The 19,482-nt window shown below is 39.8% G+C and overlaps 1 protein-coding gene across 2 annotated transcripts in view; it reads left to right on the top strand.

Annotated features, from left to right (window-relative positions):
• The window catches only part of LOC113887530 (T-complex protein 11 X-linked protein 2-like), a 26,158-nt gene extending 6,676 nt beyond the window's left edge, over positions 1-19,482 (top strand). The window contains exons 1-10 of one of the 2 annotated variants that reach the window (XM_027534709.1): positions 4,313-4,397; positions 4,858-4,995; positions 7,356-7,488; positions 13,251-13,371; positions 14,748-14,968; positions 15,856-15,992; positions 16,268-16,485; positions 16,581-16,762; positions 18,056-18,219; positions 19,060-19,482. In XM_027534709.1, coding sequence (XP_027390510.1) covers positions 4,869-4,995; positions 7,356-7,488; positions 13,251-13,371; positions 14,748-14,968; positions 15,856-15,992; positions 16,268-16,485; positions 16,581-16,762; positions 18,056-18,219; positions 19,060-19,292 — 1,536 coding nt within the window. In that variant the 5' untranslated portion in view covers positions 4,313-4,397; positions 4,858-4,868 and the 3' untranslated portion in view covers positions 19,293-19,482. Of the gene's footprint in view, positions 1-4,312; positions 4,398-4,857; positions 4,996-7,355; positions 7,489-13,250; positions 13,372-14,747; positions 14,969-15,855; positions 15,993-16,267; positions 16,486-16,580; positions 16,763-18,055; positions 18,220-19,059 lie in introns of those variants that run through there. The other variant, XM_027534710.1, reaches the window with a different exon arrangement.

The following is a 19,482-nucleotide window of genomic DNA, read 5'->3' as shown; positions in this document are numbered from 1 at the left end:
TACTCTCCTTCTAGTACTGCCTCTTGCAAATTTGAGAAAGATACTGTATATCCATGATAAATTGAGCAAACTCTGCATTTGTGCATTAATCACAGATTAGGCCCATTTCAAAGGGCTTAAAGGAAAGCACGAGCATTGTCAGCTAAGCTGGGGTTGGAAAATAACTCCCATTGTTCAGCTGCATCTGATAAACATTCATTTCATTAATGTACTGATTCTACCCTGGGCAGTTTAAGTACTAAATTGAGGGGGAGCAGATGAGAGGTGTATGGCAGGAGATGAAAAACCTGGAGCTTCTAAGTGAATACTCATACAAATATGAGAAAAATGATTGCCAAAATGGAGTAGTTTTACCCTGCCTTTCTTAAGTATATAATATGGGGTACTCTTCTAGTTACTAGATTTACTTGCCTACCCAAGTGTGATAATGTTTTCCCAGTAAGTTCACTATAAGCATTGAGATTTAGGGCCTGAATCAGTTTATTAATTTATTAATTACAAAATTGAAGGAATGGTGTCATCCAGATTGCAATATACATCATTCCTGACTTCCATCCCCCTCACAAGAAGACCCGCTAGCAATCATCCATAGCCAAGACGGCACTGTGAAAATCCCAGAATATAGGAATGAGGGATGAGGTTGAAGTCTCCCTTGGACCACAGAGACTGAGAAGCACTGCATATTAGAAAGGCGAGAGGAGCAACTACACTCTGATCACATTGCCTCTCTCTCAAGCTGATAAAGTGCTGCACCAAGAGGGACCTCTTGGACTTACAATTTCTCCACTGTGAAAAATAACAAAAAGGTGGATGTTCAGCTTCTCAGTGTTGTACGAAATTTCCCAGGAAGCTCACAGGGGTTGCACCTCACAGGGATCACTGGGAAAATCTGCAGGGCTTGACCAATGGGGGACAAATAGAGATGGAAAAGGGGAGCAGGGTTTTCAAAGATTAGCACTCAGATCTAGGCAGACTGCAATCTTGCTAACAATGGTGATGGAACAGACATCCTGGCCAGTAACTCTGCCCATCTGTAGAGCTAAACTGGTGGCCACATCTAGCAAAGTACTTTAGTTGGCATTTCTGCCTGACTTTGGTCCTCAGCCAATGAACCACATGGGCTGTGGAACCCTTTTTATGGGCAGAGAAATAAATGCACAGCCCTACCCAACTGCTGAGTATAACCTCTAGTCCTACCTGACCAGAAAGTCTGGCCAGAGAACCCAGCCAGCAACGGGGCCCATCTTACACCTCGTCTTACAGCCCTGCTTGGACACAGAGTCAAGTATGGGTCAACACACAAAAATAAATACATGATACACCACATTAACAAAATGAAGGATAAAAATCACATAATCATCTCAATAGATGCATAAAAGCATTAAAAAAACTCAAATCTTTTTCAAGATAAAAACTCTCAACAAATTAGGTATAGAATAAATGTAACTCAACATAATAAAGACCATATTTAACAAGCCCACAGCTAGCATCATACTCAATGGTGTAAAGCTGAAAGCTTTTCCATAAGATAAGGAACAAGACAGGCTGCACACTCTCATCATTGTACTGGAAGCTTTAGCTAATGCACGACAAGGAAAAAATAGTAGGCATACAGATTGGGGAAAAGACATAAAACTATCTTTTGTTCATACATGATAATAATATATGTACAAAATCTGAAGGAATCAACAAACTCCTAAACAAGTGATTTTAGTAAGACTGCAGGATATAAATACATATGAATCAACTGCTTTCCTATATATCCCAATGGGGTAGCAAAGAGTCAGACATGACTGAACAGTCTGGAAGTCTTGGAAGACAGTTTCTTCTAAACTAAACCTACTTATACTATATCATCCAGTAAACATATGCCTTGGTATTTACCCAAAGAAGTTGAAAAAAATATTACACACAAAACTCTGCACATGAATGTTGATAGCAAATGTATTAATAATTGCCATAACTTGGAAACAACCATGATGGCCTTCAGTTGGTGAAAGGATAAATGCACTTTGGTATATCTAGACAATGGAATATTATTCACAGCTAAAAACTAATGAGCTATCAAGCCATGGAAAGAAATGGATGGAACTCAAATCCATATTACTAAGTAAAAGAAGTCAGTCTGAAAAGACTAATTGCTAGGTAATTCCAACTATATGACACTCTGGAAAAGGCAAAACTATGGAGACAATAAAAGATCAATGGCTGCCAGGGATTAGGTGGTAGAGAGGGATCCTGTGAAACACAGAGGATTTTTAGGGTGAAACTACTTTGTATGATATTATATTGGGGGGTACATGTTGATATTGTTATTGTTGTTTAGTCGCTAAGTCATGTCTGACTCTTGTGACCCCATGGACTGTATCTCACCTTGTACAAAACCATGGAATGTACAACACCAAGAGTGAATCCTAATGTAAACTATGGATTCTGGCTGATAATAATGTATCTCATCAATTGTAACAAATGTACCACTCTCATGTGGGATGTTGATAATGGGAAAGGCTAGACATGAATAGGGACTGGGGGCATATGAGAAATTTTTGTAACTTCTGCTCAATTTTGCTGTGAACCTAAAAGTGCTCTATAAAATATACTCTATTTTTTAAATGACAGTTTAACTTAAACAAATTTAGTACTAACAGAATTTGAAGCATCACTGAGAAGAATCTTTTAAAAACTGCAATTTTGTAAGGGAAAAAAATCTGTGTCATTCTGGATAATTTGTCTTAGAAGCCAAGTAGAAATCTTATTTTTAAAAAGATAAATCAATTTCTGGTTGATTCATGCTTTATGAATGTAAAATTTGATGTTCAAATCGAGAAAAATATAATTAACCATTTCTTCCGAGTTTTGAGTGACAGCATTTTGTTTCAAAGTTGATATTACTGAGGCAAATATCAAGAGAAGATGAGGAAGACATTCAGATTTAGCATTTATTAATATTATACACTCTCCAACTAAGCAGAAACATAACTGGTCAAGACCCTTCACATCCTTTTGGACCTAGAGGGTAGTTGGAATTTCCTTAGACTGGAAAGCTCTTGGACCTCTCCTCTATAACTGTTGTGCAAGATATCCACACTTTATTATTGACCCTAACAAGGCAAGGGATCAGAATTTGGTTGAATTATAGTTTTGTTTTATGAAGTAAAGTTAGTGGGTAAAAAAAACAGTTATCAGGATAAAAGAGCAGGATAGAATAGTGCAGAGTGGTGGTGGTGGTTTAGTCACTAAGTCGTATCTGACTCTTTGCTGCCCCATGGACTGTAGCCCACCAGGCTCCTCTAATTCCCCAGGCAAGAATACTGGAATGGGTAGCCATTTCCTTTTCTAGGGGATCTTCCCTACTCCGGGATCGAACCCGAGCGAGTCTCCTTCATTACAAAGCAGATTCTTTACTGACTGAGCCACCAGAGAAGTCCCCAGTGCAAGGTAGAGACATCTTTGAAAAAAAATTTTTCCCAAAATTTGGAAATGAGTCAATCCAGGGGTCCTCAAATCACTGTAACTAACTGGCCAGTAGAGTGAAAAAGTAAACTAGGACTAATGAGTGAGCAACCCGAGTGCCCTCAGAGTCATCTATTCTAGCACCCACACATTCTAGGTGATCTCCAAGGCTCACAATTGGATTGTAATGAAGAAGCCAGGAAAATAGTCAGAAGAACCAAACCAAAACCTAGGCTCCCTCTGAGATTTATGATCTGGCCCCTTCACCACAGTTTTTATAACCAGCCCTTTAATATGATGCTTGCTTTCTATATTTGTAAAATGGAAGTTTAACAGCCCATTTGTCTCTACATTGCGAGGAGGATTGACTTAAACAAAAGGGGGGAAAAAAAACCCTGAAAACATAATTCTGGATTTCTGTAACCCTGTTGGTTTTTCATTTCAAACGTTACATGAGCTTGAGGTGAAACAAAAAATAATGCTCCTTTTCCTTTCTAAATTGTTATTTAAATGTTTTTCCCCCACTGGGCAGAGAGGATAGTAACTTTGGACAGTTCTTGCCTGGAGGGGAGGCACAGGACTTGAGAAGATTAATTGAAAATTCTCTTCCTGGAGAATCTCAGCTGCGTACCTGCTCTATCACCAAATGTTGCATCCCCACTTGTCTTGCCTGCTGTCTAGGTTCCCATGGTACCCTGGGCACATGACCCTTTATGTTACCTGGACACCCTTTGTTTTCACGTTTCGGACTGTTCTACCTAGAGTCATTGGCGGGGGTGTATGCTGGGTTGGTTTCATCATCTCCACAGTTGTGTCCAGCCCCTTCCGGCTGATCTCCCCTCCTGTCCTGTCCCACATGGTATGCCCCAGGACCGCCCTGGCGAGGCAGAGGGGCCTCACTAACACAAACAACCGTGGGGCAGCTGGTCGAGGACTGGGCTGAGGTGAGGGGCTGGGGTCCCGAGGGCTGTGGGGGTGTCTTGCTGCCTGAGTCCAGCTGCCAGGCCTCTTAATAACCAAAGGCAAATCTGGGGCAGAAGTTAAGGAGGAAGGGGGTTATGCCCAGACTAATTAAAGACAACTGAGTTTGAGGAAGTCTCTTGAGGAAGTTATTGTCCATCTCTGGGCCTTGATTTTCTCTCCTTCTTACCCAATGCTAACTTTCTTGAATGTCAGGAAAGGCGACTCTACTAGACTCACCGTTCTCCTTCCCTCAAGGCTATTTGAGAAACCTAGCTATTCCAAAAGAGACCCCTGAAACCTTTGTCCCCATCCTCAACTTGGAGCCACAGATTCAGTCAAAGCACAGACTGGCAACTGAAGAGCCCTCGCGTCTGCCTCCCTGTATCAGAGCCAAATCTTCTATCACTAACAGCTTGCCTCTTCTTTTTGCCCCAATTCCAGATACCATCAAGATGCCCAAGATGGAAAAAACTGTGCACCAGAATGATTCCAATGAAGCAGAGAGTGGAGCCCATAAGCCTGAAACACCAGAGCAGACCCAAGAAAACCAGAGCTTCTGTTTAGATGACCACTCTGCTGGTAGGTCTGGAATTATATCATCATTTCCTTGGGTAGTGTTCGATAGCAGCTAGGTTAAAGGAATAGGTAGCATGTGGTTTAAGTGCCTTTAAGGAGCATAGAAGGCTCTCACAACCTTATGTTTTTCACTCCTCATCCTTCTGCTAACTCCTCTTTCATATTATTCTTTTTCTTGTCTTTTTCCCCCTCTAATCTTTACGTATTGGACCTAGGTCCCTGATTGTCAAGTGAAATTAAAAGATATTTTAACTCTAGAGAAAGAGGCCAACAAAACATAATGACTTGTGTTTGACAAGACTTGAGTGTGTCTGAGTTAGTTCAAAACATGGGAAATTGGTGGCATTCTTATATTTTGATTTTATAGATTGTAAATGATAAACCTAGAATGGATTTGAGAGAATCCTAATTACCTAGTGCTGAAATTGTGTTCTGTCCACTCCCAAAACACTTTGTTGACATAAGAATTATCACTGCTCAAGGTAATGTTTTAGATCTATAATAACAGATGCATAGAAGCATGAGGTCTCTTCTGCACCTTGTGGTAGGCATTTATTTGAGACTTTTGTTTGACTAGTCCAATCTCATAGGAACTCAAATTGCAATTCTCTTATGAAAATCGCCAGTGAATTCAACCAAACATAAATCTGAAGATCTGTCCAAATGTAGTGACTTGATCTAAACTCTTGAAGACAGAAATGAGAAAAATAGTTGGAAGCCACAATGTTGTTGAGTCATGTATGTTTTTCTAGTGGCCATTTAGGGTCACTGCTAGTAAACAGAGTGGAACAATTATTAATTCATAGTGTCTCTCAAATGACTTAATGAATTGAATAAATTATGTATTTCAACATATGTAGCTTTTTAGTTAGAGTGGAAAGGAGATATGGATTGATGATACTAACTTCTGTTGAAAAATTTTTAAATGAGAAGTAAATTTGCAGTAGACCATCTCCTTGGTGAAGTTTTAGGGTTCTTAGATGAGTCTTATATTTTTGGTTATAAGTAGTTCTTTTTGAACAAATTATGGAACAGTGTTGAAAGTGAGAGAGAAAATAGTTTTATTTTATATACCAAGTAATAATCGTAACTACTGTGTGTGCTTACTATTATCTCTCTGTAAATAAGTAGTCTGTACAACAATCACTCTGTATCCACATGAGATTGGCTCCAGGACTCTTCTTCACCTCGTCCCTCAGGATACCAAAATCCATAGTGCACAAGTCCCTTATGTAAAATGGTGTAGTATTTGCATATAACCTACTTATATCTTCCTGTATAATATAAATCATCTCTAGATTACTTATAATACCAAATTCAATATAAATTATATGTAAATAGTTACCAGCATGGAGCAAATTCAAGTTTTGCCATTTGGAATTTTCTGAAATTTAAAAATATATATATTTTTTTATCTGCCATGGGTTGAAACTTCAGGTGCAGAGAACCAACTGTATAATGAACTCAGAAAGTTGTTCCTAAATTCCTATGAGAGTGTGTGATAAAGTTCTTACCAATCTTGAAGTAAGTAAAGCAAAAATATCATAGGTTTTAAAAATAAAGTTAAATTGATGCAACTTAAAGATTGCTGAATTCTGTTTTCTTTTTTGCCTTTTGAGATGTTAAAATATAATTTTTTTTCACAGAATAATTATTTGGATTATGGTAAGGTGGGTTTTTTGTCACGACACCCATATGTGGAAAAATTAAAATTGGCATATTACTGTCACTTATTTTTTGTGTGTGAAATTTTATTGGTCTGTGGAGTCCCAAGATTTTGAAACAATGTTTTAAGAATGGTTCAGCTTTAGAGCCATATACTAATAGTTATGGTGTTATCTGTACGGAGACTGTCATTTTATGTCTCTTCCTCTCTCATCAGAGGTAGAAAAAGGATTTAGGAACCACTTTCTAAAGTTCATTATATAGTTGGCTCTCTGCACCTGAAGTTTCAACCAATGGCAGGTAAAAAATATTTTTTTTTAATCTGTAGATAAAACAGTAAGTATAAAAAGTAAATTCTAGCTAAAGGTTTATTTTATAAACCACAACTTACTCACTTTTTCTTTGCTATATTTCATTTATTGTTTTGACAGTTTAGGCAAAAGTTTTTGAAGTAAGTTTTACTTTTTGTGTTTCATAAGGTAACTTCTCCTCATATCTGACTTCTCTGCAAGTTGCTAGAGCTGTTGAACAGCAAAGAGTTCAGAAAACCTCAAATACTATAATAATCGAGTGAATCTGTTTAAGATCTGTTTGATAAATCTAAATTTGAGGAAGTTATTTGGCTGAGTGGATCTCTGATGAAAAGCAGTTCTATTTGTGTGGGTTCCCTGTTTACTGATCTCTATGCCTTTTTCCAGCAAGCCGACCTGAAGTACTTTCTGTCACGGATCTGATAGAGACAGTTAACGAAATTTCTAGGCTTAGCATTGCTCATGAAATCGTGGTAAATCAAGATTTTTACATGGAAGACGGTGTATTACCTCCCAACAGGTATCAACTCTATTTTTTCCATTTAATTCCTCCTGGCATATGTACACAGCACAAATGACTTTGGATCAGGTTTGAAGCACTTTTATTAATACAGTTAATGTTTTAGTATGTCTTAAATGCTACCAACAAACAAAACAGAGGAGTAATCTGTATAATTATTAGTTTTACAGACTGAAAGCAGAAAAATTTTATCTAAGCAGGGAATAAATTAATGAAATTATTGTCAGAACTTTCATTTTGGTATCTCATTTAACAGTGAAACACAGTGAAGTCCACATCTTCTTAGACAGCTTTGGAGACAGTAGCTACTGGTAGTATTCTCTTAACTATCTATAGATTGATCAAGTACAAATGAAATTATTTCTTTTCTAATAGTGATATTGCCAACTCTTCATGGGATAAGAGCTTTCAGGGGATATTTCTGCTTCATAATCAGCTTAACAAAAATTCTGTGAACCAAGATCAAAACCCATTAATAAACACTGCCCCTCTAAAATCACACTTTATCCTGGTTCTTATTAATTGTATTGATATTGCAATACATACATGAATCATTCAGGGAGTATGATTTGAATACTTCTGCTGCTGGTAAGTCGCTTCAGTCGTGTCCGACTCTCTGCGACCCCATAGACGGCACCCCGCCAGGCTCCTCCGTCCCTGGGATTCTCCAGGCAAGAACACTGGAGTGGGTTGCCATTTCCTTCTCCATAAATACTTCTAGTAGTTTGTTAATAGTTAAATGAGTAAATTTCTTTGTTTGACTCAATATTTCATATAACGTTCTAATTTCCCAGCTTTAAAAGTGACTTCTATTTTGCCACTTCAGGTATTCTATCACTTAAGCACCTTGCTCTGTCAGTGTCTCTTGATCTTTACACCTCTTACTTTTTTCCCTTAGTTTGCCAACACTGCCTTCACTGTCCCCGGAGCCTCAGTTAGATTTATTTTTTTGCTGGCAGGGGTGCGGGGAAAGTGAAACAAGGAGAGTGAAGATCTGTTAAAGTGGCTGAGGGATTGTGGTGGTGATGAGGGGTGGGGAAATGAAGCAGAGGGAATAATACTCTTGAACTGGCCAGTTTGTTCAGTTTTTCCTATAAGGTGGCTCTAGTAGCATTTAGTTGACTTTAATTTCACTTCAAACAATTTTATTAGGTTGTATTTTGACAGCTGTCATATCAGCATGCATTTTTAAAAAACATAAAAATTGCTGAATTTTTGTGTAGCAATTTTAATATTGAAGATGGGAGAAAAAAGCAACATTTTGGCATATTATGGTTTATTTTTTCAAGAAAGGTAAAGTTCCATTTTTAAAACAAATTGTGACAGATGATGAAAAGTGGATACTGTACAATAATGTGGATTAGAAGAAATCATGGGGCAATTGAAATGAACTACCACCAACCACACCAAAGGCTGGTCTTCATCCAAAGAAGGTGATGTTGTATATATGGTGGGATTGGAAAGGAGTCCTCTATTATGAGCTCCTTCCAGAAAACCAAACAATTTATCACAAGTACTGCTCCCACTTAGACCAATTGAAAGCAACACTTAACAAAAAGCATCCAAAATTAGTCAACAGAAAACACATCGTCTTCCATCTGAATAGTGCAAGACTGCATGTTTCTTTGATGACCAGGCAAGAACTGTTACAGTTTGACTAGGAAGTTCTGATGCATCTGTGTATTCACCAGACATTGCACCTTCAGATGTCCACTTATTTCAGTCTTCACAAAATTCTTTGAATGGAAAAAGTTTCAATTCCCTGAAAGACTTAAAAGGAACCTGGATTAGTTCTTTGCTCAAAAAGATAAAAAGTTTGGGGAAGATTAAATTATAAAATTGTCCGGAAAATGGAGGAGGTAGTGGAACAAAATGGTGAATATGTTGTTCAGTAAAGTTGTTGATGAAAATGAGAAATGTGTATTTTTATTTAAAAACCAAAGGAACTTTTTGGCCAACTCACTGTTTAGAAATAAATCTTCATTGTTTTGTTATTAACAGCCTTATTCTAGTGTAGTAATGTAAGATGTATACCAGAAAAGATACTGAAATACAATTGAGGGTTATCTATTATCTATAGGTAATTAATGACTGCTTTTATCTTTGGACTTATAAAGTGATACTAATTAGAGTTATGGATTCCTAAGAGAAATCTCATTGTCAGATATTTATTCTACAAACATTTATTGAGCATGTCCTAGGTGGAAGGCTGAATGTTAAATGTTGGAGACATATAGATGAGTATGATGCTGGCTTTGCCATTACATAGCTTCTGTAGGTGAGATAGTCAAATAGTACATAGTTCCTGTGCAGTGATAAGTTCTCTCACATCTAGTATATGGAGTTCCTTATTCCTGCTTAGCTGCCGAGGAGGGTTTGGGAAACCTTCCTGATGAGGTTATGTTGAGTTGAGTTTTTAGATATGAATAGGTGCTTTTCAGGTGGTCTAGGGTTCATAAAATTGTATAGGAGACAGGGACCAAAACCACCCCAAAGACAAAAATGCAAGATGGCAAAATGGTTGTCTGGGGAGACTTTACAAATGCTGAAGAAAGAAGAGAAAGCCAAAGGAGAAAGGGAAAGATATACCCAACTGAATGCAGAGTTCCAGAGAATAGCAAGAAGAGACAAGAAGGTCTTCTTAAGTGAATAATGCAAAGAAATAGAGGAAAACAATAGAATGGGAAAGACTAGAGATCTCTTAAAGAAAACTGAAGATATCAAGGGAACATTTCATGTAAGGATGGCCACAATAAAGGACAGAAACAGTAGCGATCTAACAGAAGCAAAAGACATTAAGAAGAGGTGGTAAGAATGCACAGAAAAACTATGCAAAAAAAAGTCTTATTATCTGGAAAACCACAATGATGTGGTCACTCACTTAGAGCCAGATATCCTGGAGTGTGAAGTCAAATGGGCTTTCGGAAGCATTAGTATGAACAAAGCTAGTGGAGGTGATGGAATTCCAGCTGAGCTATTTCAAATCCTAAAAGATGATGCTGTTAAAGTGCTGCACCCAATATGCCAGCAAATTTGGAAAACTCAGCAGTGGCTACAGGTCTGGAAAAGGTCAGTTTTCATTCCAGTCTCAAAGAAGGGCAATGATAAAGAATGTTCCAACTACCAAACAGCTGCACTCATTTCACATGATCAGAAGGTTAGAACTGCACCTTTGTGAGTCAAAGTTAGAACTGGACATGAAACAACTGACTAGTTCCAAATTGGGAAAGCAGTATGTCAAGGCTGTATATTTTCACCTTGTTTATTTAACTTATATGTAGAGCACATCATGAGATATGCTGTGCTGGATGAGTCACAACCTGGAATCAAGATTGCTGGGAGAAATATCAACAACCTCCAATATACAGATGATACCACTCTAAAGGCAGAAAGGGAAGAGGAACTAAAGAACCTCTTGATGAAGGTGAAAGAGGAGAGTGAAAAAGCTGGCTTGAAACTGAACATTTGAAAAACTAAGATCATGGCATCCAGTCCCATCACTTCATGGTAAATAGAAGGGAAAAAAGTGGAAGCAGTGACACATTTAATTTTCTAGGGTTCCAAAATCACTGCAGACTGTGACTAAAGCCATAAAAGTAAAAGATGCTTGCCCTTGGAAGAAAAGCTATGACAAACCTAGACAGCATATTAAAAAGTAGAGACATCACTCTGCCAACAAAGGTCCATACAGTCAAAATCATGGTTTTTCCAGTAGTCATGTATGAATGTGCGAAGTGGAACACAGAGAAGGCTGAGTGCCAAGGAATTGATGCTTTCGAATTGTGGTTCTGGAGAAAACTCTTGAGAGTCCCTTGGACTGGCAGGAGATCAAATCTGTCAATCCTAATGGAAATCAACCCTGAATATTCATTGGAAGGGCTGATGCTCCAGTAACTTGGCCACCTGATATGAAGAGCCTACTCATTAGAGAAGACACTGATGCTGGAAAAGATTGAAGGCAAAAAAAGAAGGGGGCAGCAGAGGATGAGATGTTTAGATAATACCACTGACTCAATGAACAAACTCCAGGAGACAGAGGATGTCGGAGAAGCCTTGCATGCTATAGTCCATGGGGTCACAAAAAAAGATGAGGACACTGCTTAGCAACTAAACAACTTTGGTGTTCCTCTGGTGGCTCAGCAGTAAAGAATCCACCTGCCAATCCAGGAGACCCAGGTTCAATCCCTGGGTCAAGAGGACCCCCTGAAGGAGGAAATGGCAACCCACTCCAGTAGTCTTGCTTGGGAATCCCAGGGATAGAAGGGTCTGGAGGGCTATAGTCCATGGGGTCACAAAGAACTCGGACACAACTTAACTACTAAACAACGACAATAAGAAACTCTTCCTGGTGATAGGGAGGTTCTGCTGCTAAGTCTCTTCAGTCGTGTCCAACTCTGTGAGACCTCATAGAGGGTAGCCCACCAGGCTCCCCGGTCCCTGGGATTCTCCAGGCAAGAACACAGGAGTGGGTTGCCATCGCCTTCTCCCAGATAGCTGAGGGAAATGATCATGTCATTACGATCAGATTTTTTGCTTAGAAATATTGGTCTTAGCAAGAATATGTGGCATTGTTGCAGTAAGACTTTGATTGGGGGCCAGAATACCTTTACTGCTGCTGCTGCTAAGTTGCTTCAGTTGTGTCCAACTCTGTGCGACTCCATAGATGGCAGCCCACCAGGCTCCCCCGTCCCTGGGATTCTCCAGGCAAGAACACTGGAGTGGGTTGCCATTTCCTTCTCCAATGCATGAAAGCGAAAAGTGAAAGTGAAGCCGCTCAGTTGTGTCTGACTCTTAGCAACCCCATGGACTGCAGCCTACCATGCTCCTCCATCCATGGGATTTTCCAGGCAAGAGTACTGGAGTGGGTTGCCATTGCCTTCTCCTCACTAGACTATTGCAATAGTCCAGGTAGGAAATGATGGCAGGAGGAGATGGATTCCAGACATATTTAGGAATCAAAATCTCTGTAATTTGGGGACCAAGTGCATTAAAAGGATGAAAAGAAGTAATTATTATGCATTAGATAAATAACAGTTGGTGACATCTCACAAATGGGATTGGTGTGTTGGGGAAGGAACTTTGACTTTTTTCATTTATCTCTGTATTGCTTGTAAAATTTTCAACAAAAGCATGCATTACTATTCTATTTTTAATGGGAAAAATGTAAACTTTATGATTTGTTTGAAAAGACACAGGTTTGAGAAGGGAAGATAATGAGTTGGAGGTGCACATAAGATTTTCAAGTGTTATCAAGAAGGAAAATCCTTTTTTGGATTTTAAGGCTGAAGGGAAAAGATCATCTAGTTCAAAGGTATAAGTCTACACGTATTAAAACCAAGGCATACATTTAAGTCAGATGAAGAACCAAGGCTAGAACTCAGGGCCTCAAATGCAACTTCTTGGTTCTTATTTCTAGAAGGAGAGCTTTTTTGGAACTTGAGGAATCCTTCTGAGAGAAATTGATCAGAGCCTTTGCATCTGAGACTAAACTCAGTGTATTCAACTCTGCTAAAGTCTAAACATAGCTCCTTCCCTATCAACATAATGGTCTTTCATGATTTTATTTATTTATTTTTGTGTGTGTGTGTTTATTTATTTATTTATTTTTATTCAATTTTAATTAAAAAAAAATTATACATGTGTTCCCCATCCTGAACCCTCCTCCCTCCTCCCTCCCCATACGGTGTTTGGGATTTAGGAGATTAGGATCCTTTATCAACTCTTTGGGTAAAGAGCAAGTTGTTCATTTAACCATCTTATAGTCTGGAAGGCAGGATTATGGAGACAATGTACAAGGCTTTTTGGGACCATCTGAAAGTCCAGCTATCAAGTACTCCAGCTGACTTCACTTCTGCACTTGAACTCCTAAAAGAAGTTAAGGAGGTGAGTAACCAACTTCCCATTTGTGGATATTAAATCTTAGTTGTGGCATGGGGGATCTTTCATTGTGGTACGTGGGCTTCTCTCTAGTTGTGATGCACAGGCTCAGCACTTGTATCTTGTGGGCTTAATTGCCCTGCAGCATGTGGGATCTTAGTTTCTCTTAGCAGGGATCAAACCCATGTCCCCTGTATTGCAAGGTGAATTCTTAAATACTGGACCACAGGAAAGTCCTTTTTTTTTTTTTTAAATCCCAGACCTTTTAATTGTTGATAAATAGGAATTATTTTGGGCCTTCCCAAGTGATGCTAGTGGTAAAGAGCCCACCTGCCAATGCAGGAGACGTAAGAGACTCGAGTTTGATCCCTGGGTGGGGAATATGCCCTAGAGGAGGGCATGGCAACCCACTCCAGTATTCTTGCCTGGAGAATCCCATGGACAGAGGAGGCTGGCGGGCTACAGTTCATAGGGTAGCAAAGAGTCAGACATGACTTAGCATGCATGCATGCACAAGTTTCATTTCTACATATGTTCCACTACTTGAACAGATAATATGGAGAAACTTCCATTTTATTTGTATGAGATGAAGCTTGAAAGTTGAGATCTTGCTGTAACAACACAGCATGTCATTCAATTAAACAGATTTTCGCTTAACTCCCATTATGTTTTCTGTGTTTCAGAAGCACACAGATACATAAGAGAGCCTTTGCCAAAAAGAAACTTATACTTTAGAGTGAAAAGATTATTTCGAGTGACACTTAAAGGTTTCTCTGCCTATTTCATCTTTTCCCTTGTAGTCAAACAATCTAATAATGTCCTTATCCTTTATTAAGAATATCTCACCCCCACAAGGCTATATTTAAAATGGATAACCAAGGACCTACTGTAGCACATGGAACTCTGCTCAATATTATGTGGCTACCTGAATGTGAGGGGAGTTAGGGGAAGAATGGATGCATGTATATGTATGGCTGAGTCCCTTCACTGTTCTCCTGAAACTATCACATTGGTAATTGGCTACCCGAATACAAACTAAAAAGTTTTATCAAAAGAATATCCCATTACCTTGTGATGGTATGTGTTTTATATTTTTTATATCCTGCATTTGGTTTTGTCACAGGTATTTTTCTTCCTATCTTTATCTCATTCTGCCAAGAAAATAGTACAGCACTACTATTACTACTAATCCCAATGAAGCCTTAAATTATAACTGGCTCCTAAACAGAGAGAAATAATATTCTGTATATGCAGTTGGGAAACCTAGTTTCTGGAGGCCCAATAGACATAGGCTGGCATGCCTTTGCCTTAAGGAGATTGTTCATCAAAGAGTGTTTGGAGTTCTAAATAATTTGGCTCCATTGATTTTCTTTTCTGGGCAGATATTGTTATCACTGCTATTACCACGCCAGAACAGCCTAAGAGATGAGATTGAAGAAGCTCTGGACATAGATCTCCTCAAGCAGGAAGCAGAGCATGGGGCCCTGGATGTCCCTCATCTCTCCAACTACATTCTTAATTTGATGACCCTACTGTGTGCACCAGTCCGAGATGAAGCAGTGCGAAAACTAGAGAGCATAACAGACCCTGTACAGTTACTGAGGTGGGAAACTAGATGTACTGTTCCTGAACACAAGATGTAGTATCCTGTCTTAGACACTGTACCAGAAAACTCTGGGCCAGATACTGGGTTATAGCCCCTGGCTTGCCTAGCTCTTCTATAGTGAAGAACGGACTAATATCTCTGCTGTTCCTCTGTGGTTTATTGGCTTTTATTTTCAAAGGATGGATTCTCAGAACCCTTTTGATGATCTTAGATCATTTGGACACTTTCTAAGAAATGATGCTGTTAAGATACTGGCTTCCCAGGTGACACTAGTGGTAAAGAAACCCCCTGCCAATGTAGGAGATGCAAGAGAAGAGGATTCGATGCCTGGGTCGGGATGATCCTGTGGAGAAGGAAACGGCAACCCACTCCAATATTCTTGTCTAGACACTAGAGTACAGTAACTGTTTCTTTGGGATATTTCAAACAGCACTTTCGCAGATAATTTCTTGTGTATCCTAACTCAAACCCTGTGGGGGAACAAGATGAGAATGATCCCTGTTTCACAGATAGAAGAACCAAGAACCAGAGGTAAAGTAATAAGCTGAATGAGTTAGAAATTCAACCACCATCATCCCAACTACCCACAGAGAGTTAGAATTTTAATTGTTTTTCTGAGGTGGAGTACCTACAGTGGAAAGAACTCTAGGCTGGTAACTAAAAGATCAGAACATGTATCTGCTCCTAGCTCTGATAACAACTCACTCTATGGCCTTGGGTCCCTGGCTGCAACATCTGTATTTGTAAATTGAAGTAGGACTGTGGTTTTTAAGGCCATTTTTTACTCTAAGATACTGTGATAAAATACTCTTAGCTTGAGTTCCACCTCACTCCACTAGATTACCTTTCAGAGTGTAAGCATTTGATTTTTCCTCCATTGACAGGGGCATCTTCCATGTTCTGGGCCTGATGAAAATGGACATGGTGAACCATACTATACAGAGCTTCCGACCCTACCTGAAGGAACACTCTATCCAGTATGAACGAGCTAAATTCCAGGAACTCCTCAACAAGCAACCCAGTATGTTCAAAATTTAAGGACAGGAGAGGGGGAGATTTGACTTTGGGTCTTATTTCTTATAGTGATACGGTACTTGCAGTTTTTTATTTTTTATTTTTTTAATAGATAGCTTCTCCCTATTGGACGGGCAAGGGCATGGGGTAGGAAGAAGGAACATTTCTCTAAGAGAAAAGATGTACAAAATCACTTATTTATTGAGGAAGAATATATCCTCAAACCTTGCTTTTCAAGCCTTGGTGTTTGAAGATATTTATATATTCCCTTTTATGTCACAGATCTCCTTGATTGCACCACAAAATGGCTAACCAAAACAGCTCTAGACCTCACTACAGCACCTTCAAGTTCTCCTGACTCTCCCAGCTCCTCCAGCATGGCCCATTCATCTCCAAATTGGGCAGTGGACAACCCACAACTTCCCAGTTCCACAATGGTGCTATACCAGGGTTACCTGAACCTTCTTCTCTGGGATCTTGACAGTAAAGAGTTTCCCGAGGTAGGAACGTATATAAGAACATTGCCTTTTTGTTTTGTATTTGATACCTTTAATAAAACACTTTTCTGACAGCTTGCTTTTCCCTGTCTCACCAGACTCTGCTAATGGATAAAATCCGGCTGCAAGACATGGAGTCCCAGTTGAAGCAGTTGGCCATTCTGGCCTCAGTCTTGCTAGTGGCCAGAAGTTTCTCTGGTAGTGCTTTATTCAGTTCGACTGAATTTGTGAACAAACTGAAACACATAACCAAGGCCCTGATGGAGGAATTTAACTCCAGGTAAACTTCATAGAGGCTTTCCTGGTGACTCAGTGGTAAAGAATCTGCCTGCCAATGCAGGAGACCCAGATTTGAACCTTGGGTCAGGAAGATCCCCTGGAGTAAGAAATGGCAACCCACTCTAGTGTTTTTGCTTGGAGAATTCCATGGACAGATGAGCCTGGTAGGCTACAGTCCATGGGGTTGCAAAAGAGTCAGACATGACTTAGAGACTATGCAACATGAGCAACAACAAATTTCCTAGATCTTTCTGAGAGTTGAAAATAGTTTGTTGGTTTTGGAACTTAGGCAGTTAATGTATTACTGCCTTATTCTTTATCATAAACCACGCAAAAGACCTTGGGCATCATCTACAAAGGTCGTTGGTGTCTTTTGATAAATTGTATTAAGGCTTGTGATGGAAACAAAACATATTTCCAAGGAGGTGAGTGTGGAAACTAGTTTGCTATGAATGATTCAGTACTGTGTTTGCTAAAAATGAGTCATTATATACTTAAATAAGTGACACTGGATTTGTGTGTGTATATCCAGAAGTTGATCCCTTGGTCAATATGTATCCATAATTTGCTTCATGCAGGGCACCTCAGCTGAAGTAAAAAGAAGAACTGGAAGTTCAGATCTCAATATATTTACAAGTTAATTGGCGAAGTAGGGAAGACAACTATGGAAAATGCTTAAGAAATCTTAAAACAGAATTTGAATACAGTTTATGGGACTAAAGTGGAGAAGGCAATGGCACCCCACTCCAGTACTCTTGCCTGGAAAATCCCAGGCAAGAGTGGATGGAGGAGCCTGGTGGGCCGCAGTCCATGGGGTCGCTAAGAGTCGAACAAGACTCAGCAACTTCACTTTCACTTTTCACTTTCCTGCATTGGAGAAGGCAATGGCAACCCACTCCAGTGTTCTTGCCTGGAGAATCCCAGGGATGGGGGAGCCTTGTGGGCTGCCGTCTATGGGGTCGCACAGAGTCGGACATGACTGAAGCAACTTAGTAGTAGTAGTAGGAGTATGGGACTAAAGAATACTGAGTAGATCCAAGAATGGAACTGAACCCTTGTCCAATTTGTTTCATTTGAAGTGGAGAATAGTATGAATTAGTTAATATGTACGAATTAATATGTGTGAAATAGTTGACATCTTGAGGGTAACAATGAAATGATTTGAAATGCTGGGTCCTCTGTTAGTGGTGGAGAGCTGGAATTCTTTTGTGAGTGGACCTGGCTTCTGGTGTTGGACTCTCTGGGCTTTGCCCCTATGCCAAGGCCACTCTGCTTTCTGTCCTTCATTATCTAGGCCTGAAGAAGCTATGGTGAGTGTGAGTGAACAAGTGTCTCAGAAAATCCATGAACGCCTCAAAGACATGGGCCTAACTGCCCTGAGTAGTGAAAAGAAAGCCTGTCTTAGAGGCCAACTTCAGAACATCGCCAAGAAAGAGAACCGTGTTCGTAACATCGTTGGTAAGAGTCCTCCTGTGGTGGTGGGGCTGGGAAGGGGTGGCAAGGGAAGGGGTAGCAAGAATGTGGAAGGTAAGAAGGTGGACTGAAGCTTGGAAGTCAGTTGTGAAGACGTTCAGAAATGGAATGATTGTTGGGAAAGTCTTTTGGCTTTAGTTTCCTTATGTATAATGCACATAATTGAAGTAAATCTCTTTCAGTCTGAAGAGTGAATATATGGTTTTAAGGTCAGCTAGGATGTGTAACTTGCAGGTGCTAGTGCTGAGTGATTCCTGGTCATTCTCTAACTATAACCCAAGGCCTGTGATGGGAAACCCTTTCTCTATCCCATGCTTTAAGTTACCATGACGGTCCCTACTTCCCTCTAAGGAACTGATGCTAATTTAGGCTGAAGGATATATTCCCTGCAAGAATGGAAGCAGTGAGCTCGACCACCTTGCTTCTAATTTTTACATCTTGACAAAGTCTGATATGGTTGTATGGACCCAGAGTTGGTACACTGGCTGCAGTGTGTGCCCTTAGAATTTCACATACAATGTCTAGGATCCTCTTGTTAGGTCACACACGTCAGGAGCTCACTTAGCACCCCATAACATTATAAACAGCCAGAAACTTACTGGCTCGACATCTTTCAATAATGCATTGCTTTTAGAAGCTTTATAGCATTCCTTCTTCCAAAAGAAAAGAAAAAAAAAATCTCATTAACATGTTTTACCTGAATGAGTGAGTAGGTCAGTGAAAATGTGTTAATTTAAACGTTGGCGAACAGAGAGTGCAAGGGCATTGTGAATTTCTTCTGAAATCTCTTTGATCTTTCCCTTTTAACTTTTTTCTTGCACACAGATCAGCGGATCCACTTGTTTCTCAAAGGCTGTTTGGTTCGTGGGATGCAGGAGTCTCTGCTAGACTTCCCTGTTGGCCTTACTCTCATCAAGGGAGAGTTGACAAAACTGGGCTGGAAGTTTTTCAATCTGATGCGTCACAATCAGCAGGTATTTAGCCCCTATTATGATGAAATCCTTAAAGATATCATCCCTCCAGCTCAGGCACAAGAAACAGAAGTGGAGTCTATCTGATAGTTCCAGACCACAGTCTGGCAACAGGGACCCAGGAGAGAGGGCTAAGTATGTTCCTGGGATGACATCACCTGTGCCCCGCAGAGTAGCCTCTTCCTCACTTCAACCTGGACTCAAGGCTGCAGGATTCCAGCATGTAAATACAAACTGGCCCAGCCCCCGTCATAATAAACTTCTGTGCTGCAAGAAA

The sequence above is a fragment of the Bos indicus x Bos taurus genome, chromosome X, assembly GCF_003369695.1.
Source record: "Bos indicus x Bos taurus breed Angus x Brahman F1 hybrid chromosome X, Bos_hybrid_MaternalHap_v2.0, whole genome shotgun sequence".
NCBI lineage: Eukaryota > Metazoa > Chordata > Mammalia > Artiodactyla > Bovidae > Bos > Bos indicus x Bos taurus.
The sequence above is the reverse complement of the archived record's forward strand: the minus strand, read 5'-3'. Positions and strand labels throughout refer to the sequence as shown.